Below are 19,606 nucleotides of genomic sequence, written 5' to 3' on the forward strand. Positions count from 1 at the left end.
AGACAGCACAGCAGCACCTGACACCCTGGGAGAGAGCACACCTCATCGCTGACTGTGTTGGAGCGTTGCTTTAAATGAGAGCGATGTAGGTCGTTTGCCTTTCATTAGTTTGGGGATCAGTGGACTTTGAGATCAATAAGAATGGGCAGAGTGAGGGAAGTGACACACACAGTCAATATGCATATCATGAATATTAGATGGTGAGAAAACAGAAGGATAATGGATAAAAATGAATCCACCGTGTACAATCGGTTAATCTGACAAATAACAGCTGAAACGAAACAATGACATAAAATGTGTTTGTTGGACGAGCTGAGTGTTTATCCTCTACTTATAGTCTCTTCATGTTTCCCACAAGCTGCCACAGCGTCTTCAACAAATCCACTCCCCTGTCTGCCTTCACGCTGCGTCCGGCCGTGTGACTCATGTTTCTCGTGTTTACGCTGCGGCAGTACATCACCTAGTCGTGATGACGAGGACTTTGCCATAAGCCACAGCAGACCACACTATATCCACCCTGCTGGCACCGCTTCAGTGTTTTCATTCCATATGATAGGAGTCACACCGCATTCCTGTTACAACTTCTCTGTGGCACATAAAAATCTCCTCGGAAAACCGCAGAGCCATGTGTTTTGAATTTTCTCTTTGTTCCCATTTACAGCATCTCGCTCGCTCTCATTTTTCCTTTACTCTCTCACACACAAACGCTGATCGCTGGCTCTCTTTCTGTTGATAGGTCCATTTAGTTCTTGTGAAAGCATTCCATTTATGTGCATTTGAGGTTTATGGTTGTCACTGACAACCGGCTGACAGAGAGTGGCAGCCTCTATCAGCGTTGGGGGTTTCCAAAGGAGCTTACGAGACACAGAGCGGCCATTGATGGGGCGAGCTTTATGGACTCAGAGCCACCCAGAGACAGCAGTGTGTGAGAAACACACCGAGGAGACTTGGAAGCGTCCTCCTTTGGCCCTCACAAGCCTAAATTACAACACTGTGATCATCTGGACTTTGTCAACAAGAAGAATTTGCTCCTCTGTCCACTCTCTCATTGGATTTTCCGTCTACTTTTAGACAGATATATGAGGAGGAGGGTGGCTGTGATGAAACCGTTCCTTAGTTCTTCTTCTGCTCAGTCACTCACATGCACAGCGCTCTCCTGTGTTAAAATCCAGTGTTTCACCCACCTCGACCTTGCTTTACAGTAAAACTACACTCAGTGCTTTTCTTTATTTTAATCCTCTCGGGATAGAAATTGTGTCGCCTTTGCCACAATGAAAGATCTTCAGATTCCACCTTTCATTGAAGGAGACGAGGAGCACAGCACACTGTGAGGAAATGCAGGTGATGATCCTCACACAGTGAATCAGAGCGGCTCTCACACTGTGTGTTTGAGGTTAACAGATAATAAAATAACCGCTCACAGTTACATCTTAAGATTCTTGCACTGGTGTATGTGATAAATGTAATGCAGTAGAAGATACAATGAAATTAAAATGCAAAGTGTCCCAGCATCCCACAGAGCAGTAGTCAGGGTTCTTTGTGTACAGGCACTTGCAGTGCCAAAAATAAATAGACAGACCATGTTGGTGCTAACGTTGGTCATATAGACGCATGAAGGTTTCCGTGTCTGAAACCTAAAGCCAGCTCTGGATCCAGAATGACCCTCTGCCAGGACCTCTGGGAGTGGGTGGGCTCCTCTGTCACTCATCATATTCTGGTCTCAAACCCTCCTGATCTCAAAGCTTCAAGATGACAGCAAAATATCTACTTCACCGTGATGGCGTCTGTGGTTGGTCTCAGCCGCTGCCGTGGAGAAGACTGAAGACTGAATAAATAAAGTCTTTGTAGTGACTTGGAAACAAGTGCAGCCACTGTGTGCTGTTGTTTTCTGATGTTTCATGTTTCATCTGCTTCTTCCTCGCTGTGCTGATCTCCAATATCTGTTCAAATTAACTCCGCCCCCAGCCATGACTTTTTCAAATACCTGCACTTAGTGTCAGTATTGCTACTGGGCAGCATGCCACAGCCCCTCTGTGACCTGTGCAAACTGACGCCACGGCAAAGCCAAAAGTCCCAGACTGAGATACTGGGACATACTACACAACCTTTGCTGCTCTTATAATTACTGCAGGGATTTAATTACCGAACACAAACCTTGGTGTTTAATCTTTTTCTGCATTATGTTCTATTATTCTATTAACAAGCAGACTGATAACAATCTTTTAACTGTAACCAATCAACACTAATCACACAATAACAAGATGGCCACGATCGTTCTTGTAGCCACATTTAAAAAATGCAAAACAATATCAGGGTTCATCAGGAAAAGATGAACATCAGCTGCGTTTTGCAAGGTGAACGCAGTATTTTATCTTCAGTTCAGACCGTGTTTAAACCGGATCAGTTCATAACATTTACACCCAGAAATGCATCCTTTGGATGGAGGTTTCATTCAGATACTTCACTGAATGAAGCTACAAAAATAATAATGCAAAACAAATGGGAGAAAATATTAATTATACGTATGATTTCAGTTCTAGTTTGTGTTCTCGTGGTAAATTATTAGTTTTGCTTTCCTAATAAGAGGCAGTTGGACTTTCAAACATTAACCTGGCAGAAGTTTCTAGACAGGCTTGTTCTGATGGACGGACTTTGTAGTGGGATTAGAAAAAAGTCCGTCAGTTCAATTGTTTCTTTAAAAAAATGTGACTATTTTAAAACACAAGTCTATAAATGAATTTGTCTGCTGTATAGAAAGGGTTGCTTTTAGAGTATTGTCGGAAATTTCACCACACGCACACGCAGACGCGCACACACACACACGCACACGCACGCACACGCGCACACACACACACACACACACACACACACACACACACACACACACACACACACACACTCCTCCCTCTCTGGAAACCTGTTCTAGAGGGAGTGACTTGATCCAGGCGGCGTCCAATTATATGGAAGCAGCACTTATTCCACTTTATTCCAGGCTACAGTTGAGTGGCTTGGAGCCTTCAGAGACACACAGACTTGTAGAATAAAGGCAGAGCAACAGACAGAGAGACGGTACCCATGTGACATGTGCACGGAAAGCTGAAGACAAAGGTAGAAACCACACCGAGTCAGGTTGCGCGGAGAGGAGGCAGAGGATGCTCCCAAACAAACCCACGAGAGGCTTCTTTTTTTCTCTCATCTGGAAATTTACGGCTTCACATGAATGATTCATGAGAGCCTGTTTTGATTTCTAAAGGAGTAAATAGGCTCTGTTTCACTGGCCAACCTGCCAAAACGCGCCAGCAGAGCTGGGATCAGAGCCTGGAGAAAAATCTGAAGTCAATTAATTTGGGGGGAGTTTGATAAGAATTCTGGACCTCGTCTGTCAAGGATCAACTGTTGCTGCAGCTGGAGCGCGAACAGAGACATTCTCCAAGTGTGTCTGGCTTTTTTACTGGATGTTTGACCGTCACTCGGTTGTGCATGCAGCCACACAGCCAGTGTTGTGCAATTAACATGGAAGAGAGACTGATACTGCTTTTGATGCCTTGGATACACCTTCATCTGTCCTGATGTGATGCCACATTGTTGCGCTGAGGAGAATGATAATATGCCACACAGCTGCTGATAATCCCTGTGTGTGAAACTGTACAAATACATCTTTTTACCCCCGTTTGGACAGTTTGGGCATTTTCACTCACTGTCACGTCAACACTGACACGCGTTTTGTTACTGTGACCTTGCCCGGTTTTGACATCTATTCAGCGGGAGATCATGCTGATGATGATGGAGAACAGCGGCGTGGATGTGCATCAGGTTGACATCGATTCGGAATTTGAGCCTCACGCTCGGCCGCCGTCGTGCACCTGGCCGCTGCCGTGTCCGGAAGACTTCCCCGGGGGAGAGGAGGCGAGCCGAGGTCTGGCCCTGGCGGCAGTCAAAGTGGAGCAGTACAACGTGCCGGCGTGCCGGGGCGAGAGGAAAGGCGGCGCGCCGGCCGAGATCAAGCATCCGGCCGGCGCCCCGGCTCCGGTCGTGGCCGCTCCCGCCTGCATGTCCGGGGCTGCCCTCGACGTGGCCGGCCAGCTACGCAAAGCCAAGTCCTCCCGACGGAACGCGTGGGGAAACCTGTCGTATGCAGATCTCATCACCCGTGCCATCGAGAGCACCCCGGAGAAGAGGCTCACCCTGTCCCAGATATACGACTGGATGGTTCGCTTTGTTCCTTATTTTAAGGATAAAGGCGACAGCAACAGTTCAGCCGGGTGGAAGGTAGGCCACATGAAAGAATGTTCTGACACCACACAGCAAAGGTTTGAGTGCAATACTAGCCTACACTATGTTTAGCCTCAAGCTGTGTCTGCAGCACACCCCCTTTCCTGCATATCTCAAAGCCACATAATTGACCCTGGTTCCAGCAATTTATGTCAGTGGCGTGTCCTCGTGTCACTCCACAGTACAGTGTGTGAGCAGGGGCAATGAGCGTGGCTGGATAAGGGTTCACTGGGTTCATTGCATTCAGGAATTCCACCGTGTGCAAACAGGAGAAGCCACACGGAGCCCAAACTCCCCTCTTCACGGTTCCTCCCGGGTAGGCGAGCCGTGACGCATTTGCGCTCGTAAGCTTGTATTTCCACGCGGTCACATCGGGGACATAGTGAGCCTCCTGTCCGATTTCTGTCACCTATGCCGTCGGTTGCGTGACGGGGATAAACCCTTTGGAGCCACCCCGCCCCCTACTATCCATTGCGCGCACGCCGAGTTACGCACAGGCTGTGGGAAAGCATGGCACAAGGAGAGAGGCTTAAAGGGTAACAGTGGGTGTCACAGCAAACAGATGTAACTACAGATTATCATTCAAATTAATACGAGGGTAATCTCATAGACTGCTAGCTGTAATCTACTTAAGGTTATCACCTATTCTGTGTTAGGATTACTAGTCTTTTGTTTCCACGCCTCACATGTGGGTTTTTCCTTCGTAGCTACTGTTTGACACCGTTCTCGTTTACAAACCAACAGGAGACTGTCAATAAAGCATCAAAGTGGGCTTCAAGTTACATTAAACACAAAAGTAACGGAACTGCATTTTATCGTAAATAACAAGAACATTTGCATCATTAGAGACCTGATTTGCTCTGTCTCCACTTGTGTTTTATGGTCTCAGTGGGAGTTCCCTCAGTGGGATGCAAGGGTCAGTGCTGCAATTAATGAGCGTTTTAAAAAGTGAAACACACTGTTAACTGTAACAGAACACGGACGAGGCCTCAGGTTCTCCCATCTTTACTCAGGTTCACAGGCGCCGTGAAAACACACAATGTATTTATTAAACATGATGACAGTCTCCACAGAAAGAGTGGGGACTCGCAGTAGACATACAGATATAGCGAGAGCAGAAGTTTATTTTTTAAATCAAAGAGTTCATAATTAAAGCTACAGAGGATGAGACGCACAGACTTTCTTCTGTCATCGTTAAGGCTCTAACTGAAAACTCTCTACGGTGTACACGCTGACTTTATGGTTACAAAATTCTGATGACATCACTATGACATCATCAGAATGATTTCTTTATAAACTTTAAAGCCCTCTCAGAGCTGCATTAATAATATACAACTGAAAAAATTATCCCCATAACAGTCAATTGACAGTCTTGTTTGTAACAGGTGGAGGAGAAATGTGGATGCTTTTTAAAGCCGCGGTTTGTTGCCATGGTGTTTTTGCTTTAGTGGGTCACCCAGAGGATACTGTATCAGGCATGCAGAAGAAGAGGAAACAGGGTCATAGTGGGATTAATCTGTGTGTGACATTTTATCCTATTCTTACAATGTTTTTGTGAGCGTCTTTCTTCTTATTTGACTAACTTTTTCCTTCAAGCTTCAACTCTATACCAGCTGAAAACTGAACATAACCGAGTTGCAGATTAATCCACGTAAAAATGTGAAAGAACAACAACAAAGAAACGTAAACCAATGATAAACAAGACTGGATATGACAGGGTTTAATTCCCTGAGTCTTGTTTTTGTTGCTGACCGGGGGATGCTCAGCGTGATCCCTGGCTGACCTCCACTGAAGCTTTGTTTGGAGGTTTTGATTGGCCGGTGTGGCAAGATAGGTGATTGGTGCAGAGACGGACTCCAAGTCCTGCGTGAAAACAACAACTTGATTCAATCACAATAAGTCTCATCAACAAAAGAGAGTAAGAGAGAGACGTGCACACTGCTTCAATGAAATTTCTAACGCAGTGTGTTTATAGGTATATAATACCTAAAAACGTACGCAGGCACTGACATTTCAGTAGAATATGTGTACACCCTCACACTGAGGGGTTGGGGCTTGTGAGTACATGACTGGCTGGATGAATGGGACGAGTGGGAAGGAAATAAGATCCAATCAAAGTCTTGCTGCTAAAAGAAGTCTTTAAGAGCTGTTGTGTAATCGCGTCTGAGAGCTGCTGCTCAGCCCTGCCACTGGGCTGTGTCTCCATATCTAGGCCAGCAGCTTCCCGTGCACCCTTCAGACAAACACTGTTGAGGTGTCACTCACTCGTTTAAGTGTGAAGTGCTAAGGCCACAGCAGCCAATCAGATGCTTTCACACACTGCTTGTCTCCAATGATACGTATGTGGATTTCTTTGATTGTTGTCACACACACACACACACACACACACACACACACACACACACACACACACACACACACACACACACACACTGTGTGGCAGCAGGGTTGCACTGCTGACTATGTATGGATTTCTCTGACTGTGGCTCAGTAATTGTGGTCAAGTGTTTCAGCCATGTTTGTTATTGGCTCTGAGGTGGGAGGCTGTGTTTGGCTGTATGAAGTGAGTTCAGTTCTGTGGGTGGTTTCGGTGCTGCTGGTGGTGACGGGGGAGGGGGGTGCGTTCTCTCTGTCTCACACACACACACACACACACACACACACACACACACACACACACACACACACACACACACACACACACACACACACACACACACACTGTTATGTTCATTTCACAAGTGGCTCTGCGTGGGAATGGATGTGCTGAGCTGTGGCCTGTCTGCAGGCTGTACTGCACACAGATTGGGCAGCAGGCAGGCAGGTAGGCAGCAACGATCTGACTCTACCTGAAGGCTTTACGAAGAAGCATGTTAGAGGTTCATTGTGGGTGTATGCCTGTGGTAATCAGACTGCGATAAAATGACATGAACACAAGACAAGCAGCAACTTAATATGTATTAATTTTTGTTTTCTGTCTCTCATGAGAGACTGGTCATGAGAGACTATAGTGTTTCTTTCCGTTGGTATATTCAGCACCAGAACGACTGTAGAGTTTCATTAGTGAACTCAGCTTAGGGGAGGCATATTTTCCCAGCAATCTACACATGAACGCAGATCAAATACGTGTTTAGAACTGATCTGAACCTGATGAGACACATTTTAAAAATCCTCACAAAGTTTCACCAAAGCCAAGCAGGTTTCACAGAATAACTAGTACTAGGACTAGCTATTTGAAATGGGATGCAGTTATATTTATGCTTTTCATGTTAGAACAAGCTCCAGGTCTTCTGAATTTGGAGTGGCTCTGCTAAACACCTGACGTGATGTAGGGGAAGCATAAGGTTTGTTTACTATACCAGCGTGGTTGAGCACAGGTTGTGTTTCCAGTGTTATGGTCGGGTAAAACAGTACGATGCCGAGGACAGTAACTAATATGTAAATATTACATATATATTACAGCACAATTTGGATTCTGTTTCAGTTTAAGCTCATCAGTTCGTATCTTTCAGCCTTTGATGAAAATTGGAGATAATGTACTGGAATTTCAGGAGCAGGGCCACGCCTCCAAACACGCTCCTTCCGGGCCTCATCTGTATACGCTCCCCCAGTTCTGCGAGCTGTTCATTCTCGTTTACGTGCCCCTCCCTCTCTCCTTGTTTTCAATTCTTTAACTTCTTCACTTTTATTTAGTACACGGGGATCTGCCAGGCCCGGCAGCCGTCGCCAGTCCCCTTCGAGGCCTTCCCCAAACCGCAGCTCAATTCATGTCCAAGCTTCACCTTTACCTACTAAAACGCTATCAAACTTAAAATGAGGACATGGGCCCAGCTAGTGAATATGAAGATATAGGTATCTTAGATTTTTGTCACTGGGGACAATTGTAAAGGTGGAGTCGTATCGTTTGGCTCTTTTTATTTACATATGAACAGAATATATTTTTTAGAGAACAAATTCCAACCCATGCCGTCAACACCAAAGCAAAATCTTTTCAGTAAAATGAACACAGTGTTTGATAAAATGAGGCAAACCTGGGTTGCTTTAGACTGTACAGGTGTAACTAATAAAGTAGCTCACGATCGTGTCATCCGTCCATATGCAGCATCCTGTCTGAAAGCACGTAGACACGAGGATCATTAGGCAAGGAGGAATTTTACAGCTTATTCCAGTGACCTTCCAGTAACACAGATTAAACTGAAAAACTTTAACACGGTGACTTATGAGAGAACTCACAACAAAAGTATTGATAATGATGTTTTAACTCCTGCAGAGAAGAAAAGAAAGCAAATTACATCCATTGAATCTTTCCTCTGGGCTGCATTTTCACCTGCTGGAAATCAGTTTTAATCCAAAATGATGTCCGCATTAAAACAGTCAAACTGACTTTAGATTAGCTTATCTTCTGTGTCCCTGATTACAGAGAGCAAAACTGAATCTTTATTGCTAATCTGGATCATAAAGCACTTGCTGTATTACTGCCCGGGCTGAGGAACGTCACCGTGTTCTGCTGAGAATCCACTTGTGGGTGATAGAGAAGGACAACAAGGTGATGAGATGAGAAAGAGAAAGCAGAAAAGAGAGAAGAACAAGTATTATTTGTCTTGCCAATAAAGCCTTTTTTGAACTGGATTCCATATTGAGTGGGAGAGGAAGAGAGAGGTGGAAAGAGAAGAGATAGAGCGAGTGCGTGAGTGGTGCTGATGGCCCCTGCTGCTGAGCACATTGATAGCAGCCTTAATGCCTGTGATGCTCCAGTGCCAGCCCAGACAGAGGGGAATTGGTTGGAGATGGTGAAACAAGCTTAGAGGGTTCCCCGTGCCAGCCGGCCTGGCGCTAGCTCAACAGAAAGCCCTCTGCACCACTACACAGTTATTGTTATTATCACAAAGGCATAGCAGAAGGAGAGGCAGCTCTGGAGTTGGCAGGCCTGGGGCTGGGTTAACTGGGGGCGTGGAACGAGAAGAGGAATTTGGAAGGCGAGGGGGGTTGGTGGTTGAGTCTGAGACTGTGGTAAACTCATCTGATCAGTCTTGTGAATGGAGAGAAAACAGTTGGGAAGAGCTGGTGAGGGCCTGAATGGGAAGGAGGCTGATTTTGGTCCAAAGGGATCAGTTGCCTTGTCAGTTTCTACAAAAGGCATCTGAGTAGATATCGCTTCAATCTGGAGAAGGACTGGGATGTAAACAAGGGATGCACCAGCAGTGGAGGCGGGGTGTTCACTGCCTAAATGAGTCATAGTGGTTGGAATAGCACATAATATTCTTGCTCTCAGCCCTCACACTTCAATCAGCTGGAATAAATTGTTAAGGAACTGTCTTCAGACAGAAATTCCAGAGAGAAAACAGAGTCCAGACACAGAACAGTCAGTGAGGCAGGCGGATCTTGGGAATCGTGCCTGGTGGTGTCGTAAAATGCCGACCCAGTACACATTCCCTGTGTTGTCTACCAGACCTTCAAAATGTTCCAGTTTCTGGCTCAGATGATGAGCAGAGGCCTCGCCAGACAACAGTCCGATAACAGCAGCGTGTAAAGTCGGGGCGTTACTAACAATACCTTAGAAGATTTCCCCAAGAGATTTTACTCACTTTAGCTACTTTCATCAATGCTGCTGCATTTTTGAAATGTGCTGCAGGCAGCCATTGTTTTCAGTTCACGTGTTGTTACGATTGTTCTGACCTTTTTCACCTTCCTGCTGGTTTCCGTTGGTTTAATGATACGAGACTCAGTCATATAACTTACACATGTGCCTCATGCAAAGCTTCTCTTGCATGATAGCAGTAAGGTTTAGCTTTGTAAAGCCATTTGTTCCACTTGTTATCAAGTCTTGATGACACAGTTAATGCAGGACAGACATTTCAGGTCATCCCATAATTAAAATACATAAAATAACAATAATAATGATGATGGTGACTTGAGTCAATAAAAAAGTTTCATTAACACATCTTCATTTAAATAGATGTAAATGTACCCTGAGTGTTGCTAAGGAAAGTGAGTCCAGTGAAGATCATTCATCTTCACATTTATAATGTCTAGCACTCCAGACAGCCATTAATGTCTATGTATTATCATAAGGACAGCAGCCGTCTGGCTTGATGACCCAATACAAACATGGGTGCTTGGAAAATAAAGCACTGGTTTTTCAATAGCAGAGCAATGGCTGCCTGGGTGGCAGGAAAATCAGAGGAAAATTAAGAACAGGAAAGTGTTTAACTGTTAACTGTTACTCTTTAACTGTTACTCTTTAACTGTTACTCTTTAAATGTTGCTCTTTAAATTTACTCTTTAACTGTTACTCTTTAACTGTTACTCTTTAACTGTTGCTCTTTAAATGTTGCTCTTTAACTGTTACTCTTTAACTGTTACTCTTTAACTGTTACTCTTTAAATGTTGCTCTTTAACTGTTACTCTTTAACTGTTACTCTTTAAATGTTGCTCTTTAAATTTACTCTTTAACTGTTACTCTTTAACTGTTGCTCTTTAAATTTACTCTTTAACTGTTACTCTTTAACTGTTACTCTTTAAATGTTGCTCTTTAAATGTTGCTCTTTAACTGTTACTCTTTAAATTTACTCTTTAACTGTTACTCTTTAACTGTTACTCTTTAACTGTTACTCTTTAAATGTTGCTCTTTAACTGTTACTCTTTAAATTTACTCTTTAACTGTTACTCTTTAACTGTTACTCTTTAACTGTTACTCTTTAACTGTTGCTCTTTAAATTTACTCTTTAACTGTTACTCTTTAAATGTTACTCTTTAACTGTTACTCTTTAAATGTTGCTCTTTAAATGTTGCTCTTTAACTGTTACTCTTTAAATTTACTCTTTAACTGTTACTCTTTAACTGTTACTCTTTAACTGTTACTCTTTAAATGTTGCTCTTTAACTGTTACTCTTTAAATTTACTCTTTAACTGTTACTCTTTAACTGTTACTCTTTAACTGTTACTCTTTAACTGTTGCTCTTTAAATTTACTCTTTAACTGTTACTCTTTAAATGTTGCTCTTTAAATGTTACTCTTTAAATGTTGCTCTTTAACTGTTACTCTTTAAATGTTACTCTTTAACTGTTACTCTTTAAATGTTGCTCTTTAACTGTTACTCTTTAAATGTTACTCTTTAACTGTTACTCTTTAAATGTTGCTCTTTAAATGTTGCTCTTTAACTGTTACTCTTTAACTGTTACTCTTTAAATGTTACTCTTTAACTGTTGCTCTTTAAATTTACTCTTTAACTGTTACTCTTTAACTGTTGCTCTTTAACTGTTACTCTTTAAATGTTACTCTTTAAATGTTACTCCTCCTGCATGAATCAAATGTTCAGATACAGAAGGAGATCTGGAGCTGGATCAGTTTGTGACATTTTCTTGCAAACATCGAGACAATGTGCCTGATTTACTAACACATGTGTGGGGGAAAAAAAATAGTTCCCACGTAGAATCACTGTCAGATTTATCAGATGCTGAATAATTTTGTTCTTTTGCGGTTGATGATAATTTAAGAGAGAAGGCTACACCAACTACACTAAAGCAAAAACACTGAAAATATCACACTGGAGAAACTTAAATAACAGTGTTGGAGGTCCACGGAGGAAACCAGGAGAGGGGCCACTTTCCAAAATATTTGATTGATCATTTTAAATAAAAAAATAAAAAATCACCATGGCTAAAGGAAAAAAAAAAATCTGAATCACAGTATGAAAAATGACAAAGAGACTACAAGAAAAGAAGAAAACAAAGAAACCCTCCTCATCCTCCAGCATCTGTGGGACAGTGGAGACAACACGCAGGACTTTTAATAAAAGATCAAATAATTCAAGATAACACAAGAAATAGTGGAATATATTTAGTATTAAATATAGTATTTGTTTTTATATTTTTACATGTTATTTAATCGTTTTGATTTTTAAATTGTTTTAGGTTCTGATTCCAGGCACGTGTCTCACGATGCTTAGACAGCTGTAAACAATCAGCACAAAGCAATAATAAGTATAATTAGTAGTAGTAATATTCATATTAAAGATGTATTTCAATTTTCAGCCAGGGCTTCATTTGGTCATCAGGACTTCAAATTTTTGGAATTTCTAATTTTCATACAAATCAATTAAGGTAAGAAAATGTTGGCAAACCGCTGATGTGTGATCCATACACAGATCTGTGTATATGCACTGCGACCAATGTTCCTCCGTTTATTACAAAATGACATTTTTCTTTTTTGAAATGTGACATGAAGAGCTCTGTATTAAGACGCTAAAACACCCACAGCTGTATGAAAACGGCAGGAAATTTCCAGCCAGTCTGTGAATTATCCCATAATGACGTTAAAAACTAAAACCAGTTTTAGGTTTACCATCATAGCGAAACATAATACAGGGTGCTAGTGTGCAGTCAGTCCATCAGTTCACAGCAGCATCAAACTGATTACGATCCCACTGGAATCACCGAGAAAACGTTCTAATGTAATCATGCATCTGAAATTGAACTAAATTTTAATGTGATTAATGAGAGAGTTGCCTCATAAAGTATTCACCCCAACTTTCTGCATATTGTACTCATTATACTATGCATCAATTTTAATAAATCATTATGCACTCAGTTTATAAGAGCTTTTGATGCCTCATAATGCCTTATGAGGACCACTCCAAGTAATGTGTTGCCCTTATTTTCTTTGCAAATGGGATTAGTTTGGAGTTCCTGCACATGCCGAAATGGATTTAATAGAGGTTTGTATGGATCTGAAGATTCTGTGTGTGTACATGTGTGCATCTGCTGTTGTTGTGGTGTGGCTGGGGCTGATGGGAGTCCAGGTCCAGGGGGTACAGCTCTAGTTAATAATTCAGATGAGGCTCATTATCAAGGCAGCACAGATCTCTCTCTGATTCCACCTTAATTGCAGGCAGGATGTGCCTCTCAGACACTCTCAAAGTCACTCCCCCTCCTGTCTGCAGTACCACACACAGATGCACGCACGCCGACAGACCTCCACTGGTTCTCTTCCAGACCTCCCAGTTGCAGCAGGTCTCCTCAGTGGGATCAGACCTGGATTTCTGCATAATCACATGAACGTACATTTGGAGATGAGCAGATAAGTTGTGCTCTCGCCTTTGTTCTGTCACAGAGCATCGACTCAGAGACCGGTCGTGCGCTCCTGTTATGAGTCAGTTACATTTTTAATCAGATCTTCGTGAAGGCTTTCTCCTGTTCGAGGGCTCGGCAAACTGAGATTGATGGGAGGTAATCAGTCGGGGGACAGCGGGCTTGTGATTAATGCTTCTGGAGAGTGGAGCTCTCAGCACCACACTGGAGAACTTGGATCACAGCGTCTCCACCACAAATTTCCAGAAGCGCTGAAGAATTTCTGTTCTACCTGCATGTCAGCCCAGTCCCACAGAGCACATTTGGACTGGTTCTTATATACTGTACCTCAGAGTGCCTCGTTCACCCATACAAGCGCTTTCTATCTACATTCATACATCAATGGATGCAACCGAGAGCAACTTGGGGTCAATATCTTGCCCAATGATATTTGGCATGTAGACCAGAGCAGCTGGGGATCCAACCAGCAACCTTCCCATTAGTAGATGGCCTGCTACAGCCACAGTGAGAAGTTGGGTATTGGGTTAGGGCAGGGGTGTGTCCTGCAGCACACCAGCCCTCAAGGCCTGGAGTTGGACACCCCTGGGTTAGGGTAAGAGAATATGTATGTGTAGATCCCAGGTGGATGACAATTTCCCAACATATGTATTTGTGACTGTTTCTCATTTAACTATTGTTATAGATTTCTCCTTTCCCTAACTGCACAAAGAAAGGAGGGAAAAACCTTTTCCCACATGTAAACTGAGTATCTTGTATGGACCGGGCAGCAGAAGGCCCTTGTCTTGGCTTCTGTAACTGAACCTGGAGCATGACGGCACTGCGCCCGTTTGCTGGCGTGGAAGGAGCAAGCCAGGAGGACTTATGGGAAATCAGAAAACTACCAATTCAAAAATGGCTGAAAATTCAACAAGTTATAATAATTACATTTAGGACAGAGCTCCCAGGTCTGAAACATAGCTGCACTGAAACACAACATTTTATGTAGATGTTCTGAAAACAAGCTAAAAAACCAAAATCCGCACTCATTACCTGTTTATCGTTGGACACAGAAACTAAAGACTGGCCTTTAAATTCAAAAATGTAGCGCAACATATGCCCTTCTTAATAGGTGTACTGACAGAAATTGGCTAAAACGCAGGCTGAATTAGAGAACGTATGCTGTGTGAAAATACTGAAATTATTGCAGTGACTTTTATAAAAGCTTGCAATAGTTAGCAGAATTATGAGTTTAAACATGCCTACTATCTTCCTAAAGAACTGCACTCACTATTAGTTCGGAAGGTTTCTGGTTCGAGCCCCGGCTCGGACAGTCTCGGTCGTTGTGTCCTTGGGCAAGACACTTCACCCCCGTTGCCTACTGGTGGTGGTCAGAGGGCCCGGTGGCGCCAGTGTCCGGCAGCCTCGCCTCTGTCAGTGCGCCCCAGGGTGGCTGTGGCTATAATGTAGCTGCCATCATGTGTGTGTGAATGTGTGGATGACTGGTTGTGTAAAGCGCTGTTATTAATGCAACTCAAATCCAGAACATTTGCTGAGTGCGGCGTCTTTTTGTCGTTGTTGACTAAACCAGAAGAAGTCGTTTCCCACACGTGTTTCATGTTTTTAAAGTAGGGACAAACTGGCAGTGCAGCTTTTCAGGCTGGAGAAACTGGTGAACTGATCAAACCAAGTCCCCCATCAAACCCATCAGAGGTGAACAACCATTGGCTGTGAGTCATTTCTGGACTTGGTTGGAAAAGAATTCCAAAATGAAAGTCGTGCCGTCATCGGAGTAGTTCCCTACTACTACATACTTCTTGAATGTTGCATGAATGCCATTTTAGACTTTTGAACAAGACGTGATAGAGATGAAAATAGTAACAATTTTGAAATCATTAAGGATCATCAGAGCCATTTGTAACCATCCTCAGGTGTTGAAGGCTGTTTAGTTCAAAGATATATATTTAACTCTGACCTAAAGTAGGTGAGAGACCAGTAGGGCAATTCATCCAGCCATGTTTCTATCATGATTAAATAAAAGACTATAAGATAAATACTATTGTTTAAAAAAAAAAAAATCTAAACTGCTTTGTTCAGAAAACCTAAAAAATGCCACGGCCGATGGTGTAACGTGGTCTCTGCACTGTAGGAACTCGGTTTAGGAAGAAGAAACACATTTGTACTGACGGATGATGAAAAGTCTGACATTTGTGAGGCAGATTCACGCCTGCCATAGTTACAGAACAGCAGAGTAAAAAGCTCCACTCTGTCATTTTACTGTACTATCACTCACCCGTGATAATTATTGTTCTCAGTGTAGTTTAGTCACAGCGAGGTGATGTTCACCATCAATCAACTCACTTTCATTTGCAGGCAATTGAATCCATTTTCATTAAAGATGTCTGTTATTGCACTTTGATCATAGCTGATAAAAGCCTGTTGAAAATTAAAGCCATTAGTGTCTTAAGAGCAGGATCATTTGCTGTGTTTTAACCAGAATTAATTGGCCATTGTCTTTGCAAAATGTCTGTTAGAACAGTTTCTGCTCTGGGGAAGGTGTCTGTGAACAATGTCAGGCGGAGCCGAGGTGGAGAAAGAGCTAAATACCTGCTGTCAGCTCAAAGATGGGTCGAAACGAGGACGGTTTCACTGCTGAATATTCATCAGTCCAATGACATATTTGGTCAAATTGCAATAAAAGCCTTTCAATACTTGAGGCGACTGCTGTTGTTATTTAGTGCCATATAAATAAAACTGAAGTGAACTGAAAAAATCTGGGATGAGCGAGAAAAATCTTGTCATTTTGTAAAATATTCTTCAAATATCATTAAACTGCTTAAAATGAAGGCTAAGCAGATTTACATTATGCTATGTGCAAAGTGTGTGTGACGGCATGCTGGAGGTGGTCCAGGAGGCAGGCAGAGGTTAGCAGCGTAAGACAGCCTCTCGGTGGATTTCTGTGTCAGTTTGATGAAAATAGGTCAGGTTTCCGAGCTCTGCATTTAGCATTCCGGTCATGTGATGGCTGACGCTGCACGTGATGACAGCTAGCCTCAGATGAACCCCGCACCCTTTCTGGCTCTCTGTTTTCCCCTCCTGCTTCCTGTCTAATCCAGACACTCTCCCGTCTTTCTCTGTCTCTGCTGTGCCTGCTGTCGCTTCAAGCTCATGTAAAGAAATTCAGATCTGCTGGCCAAAGATTAAAAGCCTGCTCTTTCAAAGAAGCTGCACTCCACAGCAGACTCTGATACAATTTACCTGTTTAGGACGTAGTTTTGAGTATTTTTCTCTGCTTTCAACAGAAAAAACTGCTCTGCAAAGTTTCATGAACTGAGCCATGGCTGCAATAACAGGGTCTGCAGAATGTTTTGTCATCTTTATGTATGATCATCTCTCACTACTGCCATCTCATAAGTGGAGCAAATGTAAAGCTAACAGCAAAATGAAAAGACACCTATAAGTTAGATCTGATAGATGTACACTTTGAAAAAGTTACTTAAAGGCCATTAAATTAATTTCTTGTTACCAGAGAAGAGCTATACTCTAGCCTTTAGCTCAAAGCAAATACCAGCTTCTGAACATGCTTCTGTGTGTTGCTAACACTAGTTTTTCTCAGCAAGCATCACAACCATCTTTAAAGCTGAGAAAAACCACGTATGCAAACTGGCTTTTTTATTTATTCTAGCTATCCGGTCTTTAAGTGATGACATATGAATCCTGCTTCTGGGTCCAAACTGCTCTGTGCTTATTAAGGCTGTTCTGTTTTTAACATGCTTTGTATCATGCTCTATTTATTCTGAACAAGCCCCTAAAAACAGTCAGTGGTCACTGTCGACCTCTCTCGGTTTTTATTACCACTGTTCATTTTAAAGCTCGGTTTTTAAACCCTTCCGATGTAACTGCAGCCAATGCAGCAGCATATGAATGACTAACCTCGTACTGTGGATGGATTATCTCAGTTGTTCTCCTGACTGAAGTTTGGTCCGTTTACAGCATCCTGCCATGCGATTGCATTTGTCCCTAACCATCAGGAACCCTCACGTTAACTTTTATCGAGTGGAAAAAATTTAGCGTTCATCCTCCAGCTTCACTGTGTTTATGTTATGCTAACATAGCTGTGTCGCTAGCTACCACGTAGCACATCATTATATACCAGCTAGCCCAACTTCAGTAACCCTACAAACGTCACTGCTGTTTAGTTTTCTGTCTTCATTTATGTTGGAAGTGATAGCAGAGCTGTACGTTTTAATTGTTTCAGAAATCTCTCAGTCAGAACATGCTATATAATGTTTAGGTGCAAGCTAGCGAGCTAACTTCCTGCTAACTTCTAACTGCTCTACTTTCGAGTAGAAGGTGGTCACCACAAGATGTAACGCTAAAGTTTGAGTTATGGGTCCAGCCAGCAAACAATAAAAGGACAAAATGCAAAACTGGTGATATGTAGGATAGCAGGGGATTAAACAAGGTTTTCCTTTGCACTTAACAGCAGAGGATAAATAATTACAGGTTAGATAAGATGATGAGAAATACAAACATTTAGACTTGCGCTGTCAGAGTTAGCAACAGGGTGTCACCAGGATGCTAGGTGTGGGTTAACACATCCCCGAGGCGATAGTGTGTTTGTTAGCACCCTTCTTTTTTTTCCCTTTTTGATTAAGGATGTATCATAACTGATTCTCATTTTACATTGATGAGATCACACCAGCAGCTTTCATTTCCCATCTCTTTAGGATGCTGTTAATGGATAGCTAATGAGTCTGCTGAAATATGTCTGCACTAAACATCATACGTGTTTTTTCCAGGTGTCTTTAAAGCAGTCACTTTGTGGCAGGTTGTTTTATAGCATCACAGGCGACTTTGTGCCGTGTTGTTAATTGGCTGTGGTGTTGAATAAGGTTACATTAAAATGAGAGCATGATGATAATACATTTACTATACTGCTAAAAAAGCATTACTTGCTTATTACATAGAATTAAATCTGTTTCAGGGAAGTTAAGGCTTCACACAACACAATGGGTTGGATTATTGAGATTATTGGGTCAAATTTTACAAAATGCTCACAATAGCTTGTAAGAAAACGTATCGTTATGGATTGATTAGCATCGTCTTAAATGCTGTCAATTTGCAGCTTCGCCCCGGAGATATTGACAGATGTGATGTCAGTTTAAGCTTTGAGTACTGGAGCTGATAGGCGGGCAGTTAGGGGATGGTGGTGTACTGATGCGGTTGCGTGACTGAGCAGTGCTCAGGTCTGTTTGTGTAATTCTTGCACGATGGATATTGAAGACGTAACACTGAGGCCTTCCCTCCCTGCGCTCTCTCGTCTCCATTTTCCTTTTCCTTCACTTTCCCCTCTCTGTCTCTGCTAATGATCTGCTCCGCCTGTCACTGCCTAGCTGACTGATGCCTACTGACAGCCCCACTCATGTGGAAATCTGCTCGTCTTGCTCCCCTTCTCTCTCACACACACACACACACGCACACACACACACACACACACACACACACACACACACACACACACGCACACACACACACACACACACACACACAAAACGAGAAATGAACTCCTGCACATCACAATGCTACATATGTGCTGTGCATGTGTGACACACGTGCATATGCACGCCAACATGAAGAAGTGCTCAGGGTGAGATCGATGGATCTACATTAACTAATCAAGCCCATTTGTTCAGTTACATGCCAGCAGATATACATGTAGAGCAGATGACAACACACAGACCATAGAGCATGTGTATGTTATCCACACACATACACAATGCTCATTGTGCAGCTGACTTGCCATCCACGCATTTTCAAATGATCTTATCCTCTTATTGGACATCACAGTGGATCATCTGCCTACACCCTATCCCAGCATCGTGTCCCGTCACACCAACCCTCTGCATGTATTCCTTCACCACATCCTCTGAGGTCTTCCTCTGTTCCTCCTGCCTGCCAGTCTCATATTCAACATGCTTTGTCCATTGTGTCCTTTGTCCCTCCTCTGGAAATGTCCAGATCATCTCGATCTTGCAGACAGAGGTTAGCAGCGTAAAACAGGTTCAGCTCAGGTTCAGCTTTCCAAAAAGCCCAACCTGAGCTTTTCTTTTGATTTCATCACAGTAGATGTCTTTCTGAAAGTGCTGTGGTTGACCTTAAAGGATATGATTCACCCATTGTTGTCTTCTTCACTGCCTTGTGCCAACACAGAGCAGAGCAGCTACCTGAACTCTACTCCCACAGAGGTCCTATGTGTTATTGTAGGG

General features: G+C 42.9%; 1 protein-coding gene across 1 annotated transcript in view; it reads left to right on the forward strand.

Annotated features, from left to right (window-relative positions):
* The first annotated feature begins 2,991 nt into the window (after window positions 1–2,991).
* foxo6b (forkhead box O6 b) overlaps window positions 2,992–19,606 on the forward strand; it is a 45,203-nt gene continuing 28,588 nt past the window's right edge. The window contains exon 1 of the mRNA XM_004561032.5: window positions 2,992–4,269. Coding sequence (XP_004561089.1) covers window positions 3,772–4,269 — 498 coding nt within the window. The 5' untranslated portion in view covers window positions 2,992–3,771. The remainder of the gene's footprint in view (window positions 4,270–19,606) is intronic.

This window comes from Maylandia zebra, linkage group LG22 (genome assembly GCF_041146795.1).
Source record: "Maylandia zebra isolate NMK-2024a linkage group LG22, Mzebra_GT3a, whole genome shotgun sequence".
NCBI classification, from domain to species: domain Eukaryota; kingdom Metazoa; phylum Chordata; class Actinopteri; order Cichliformes; family Cichlidae; genus Maylandia; species Maylandia zebra.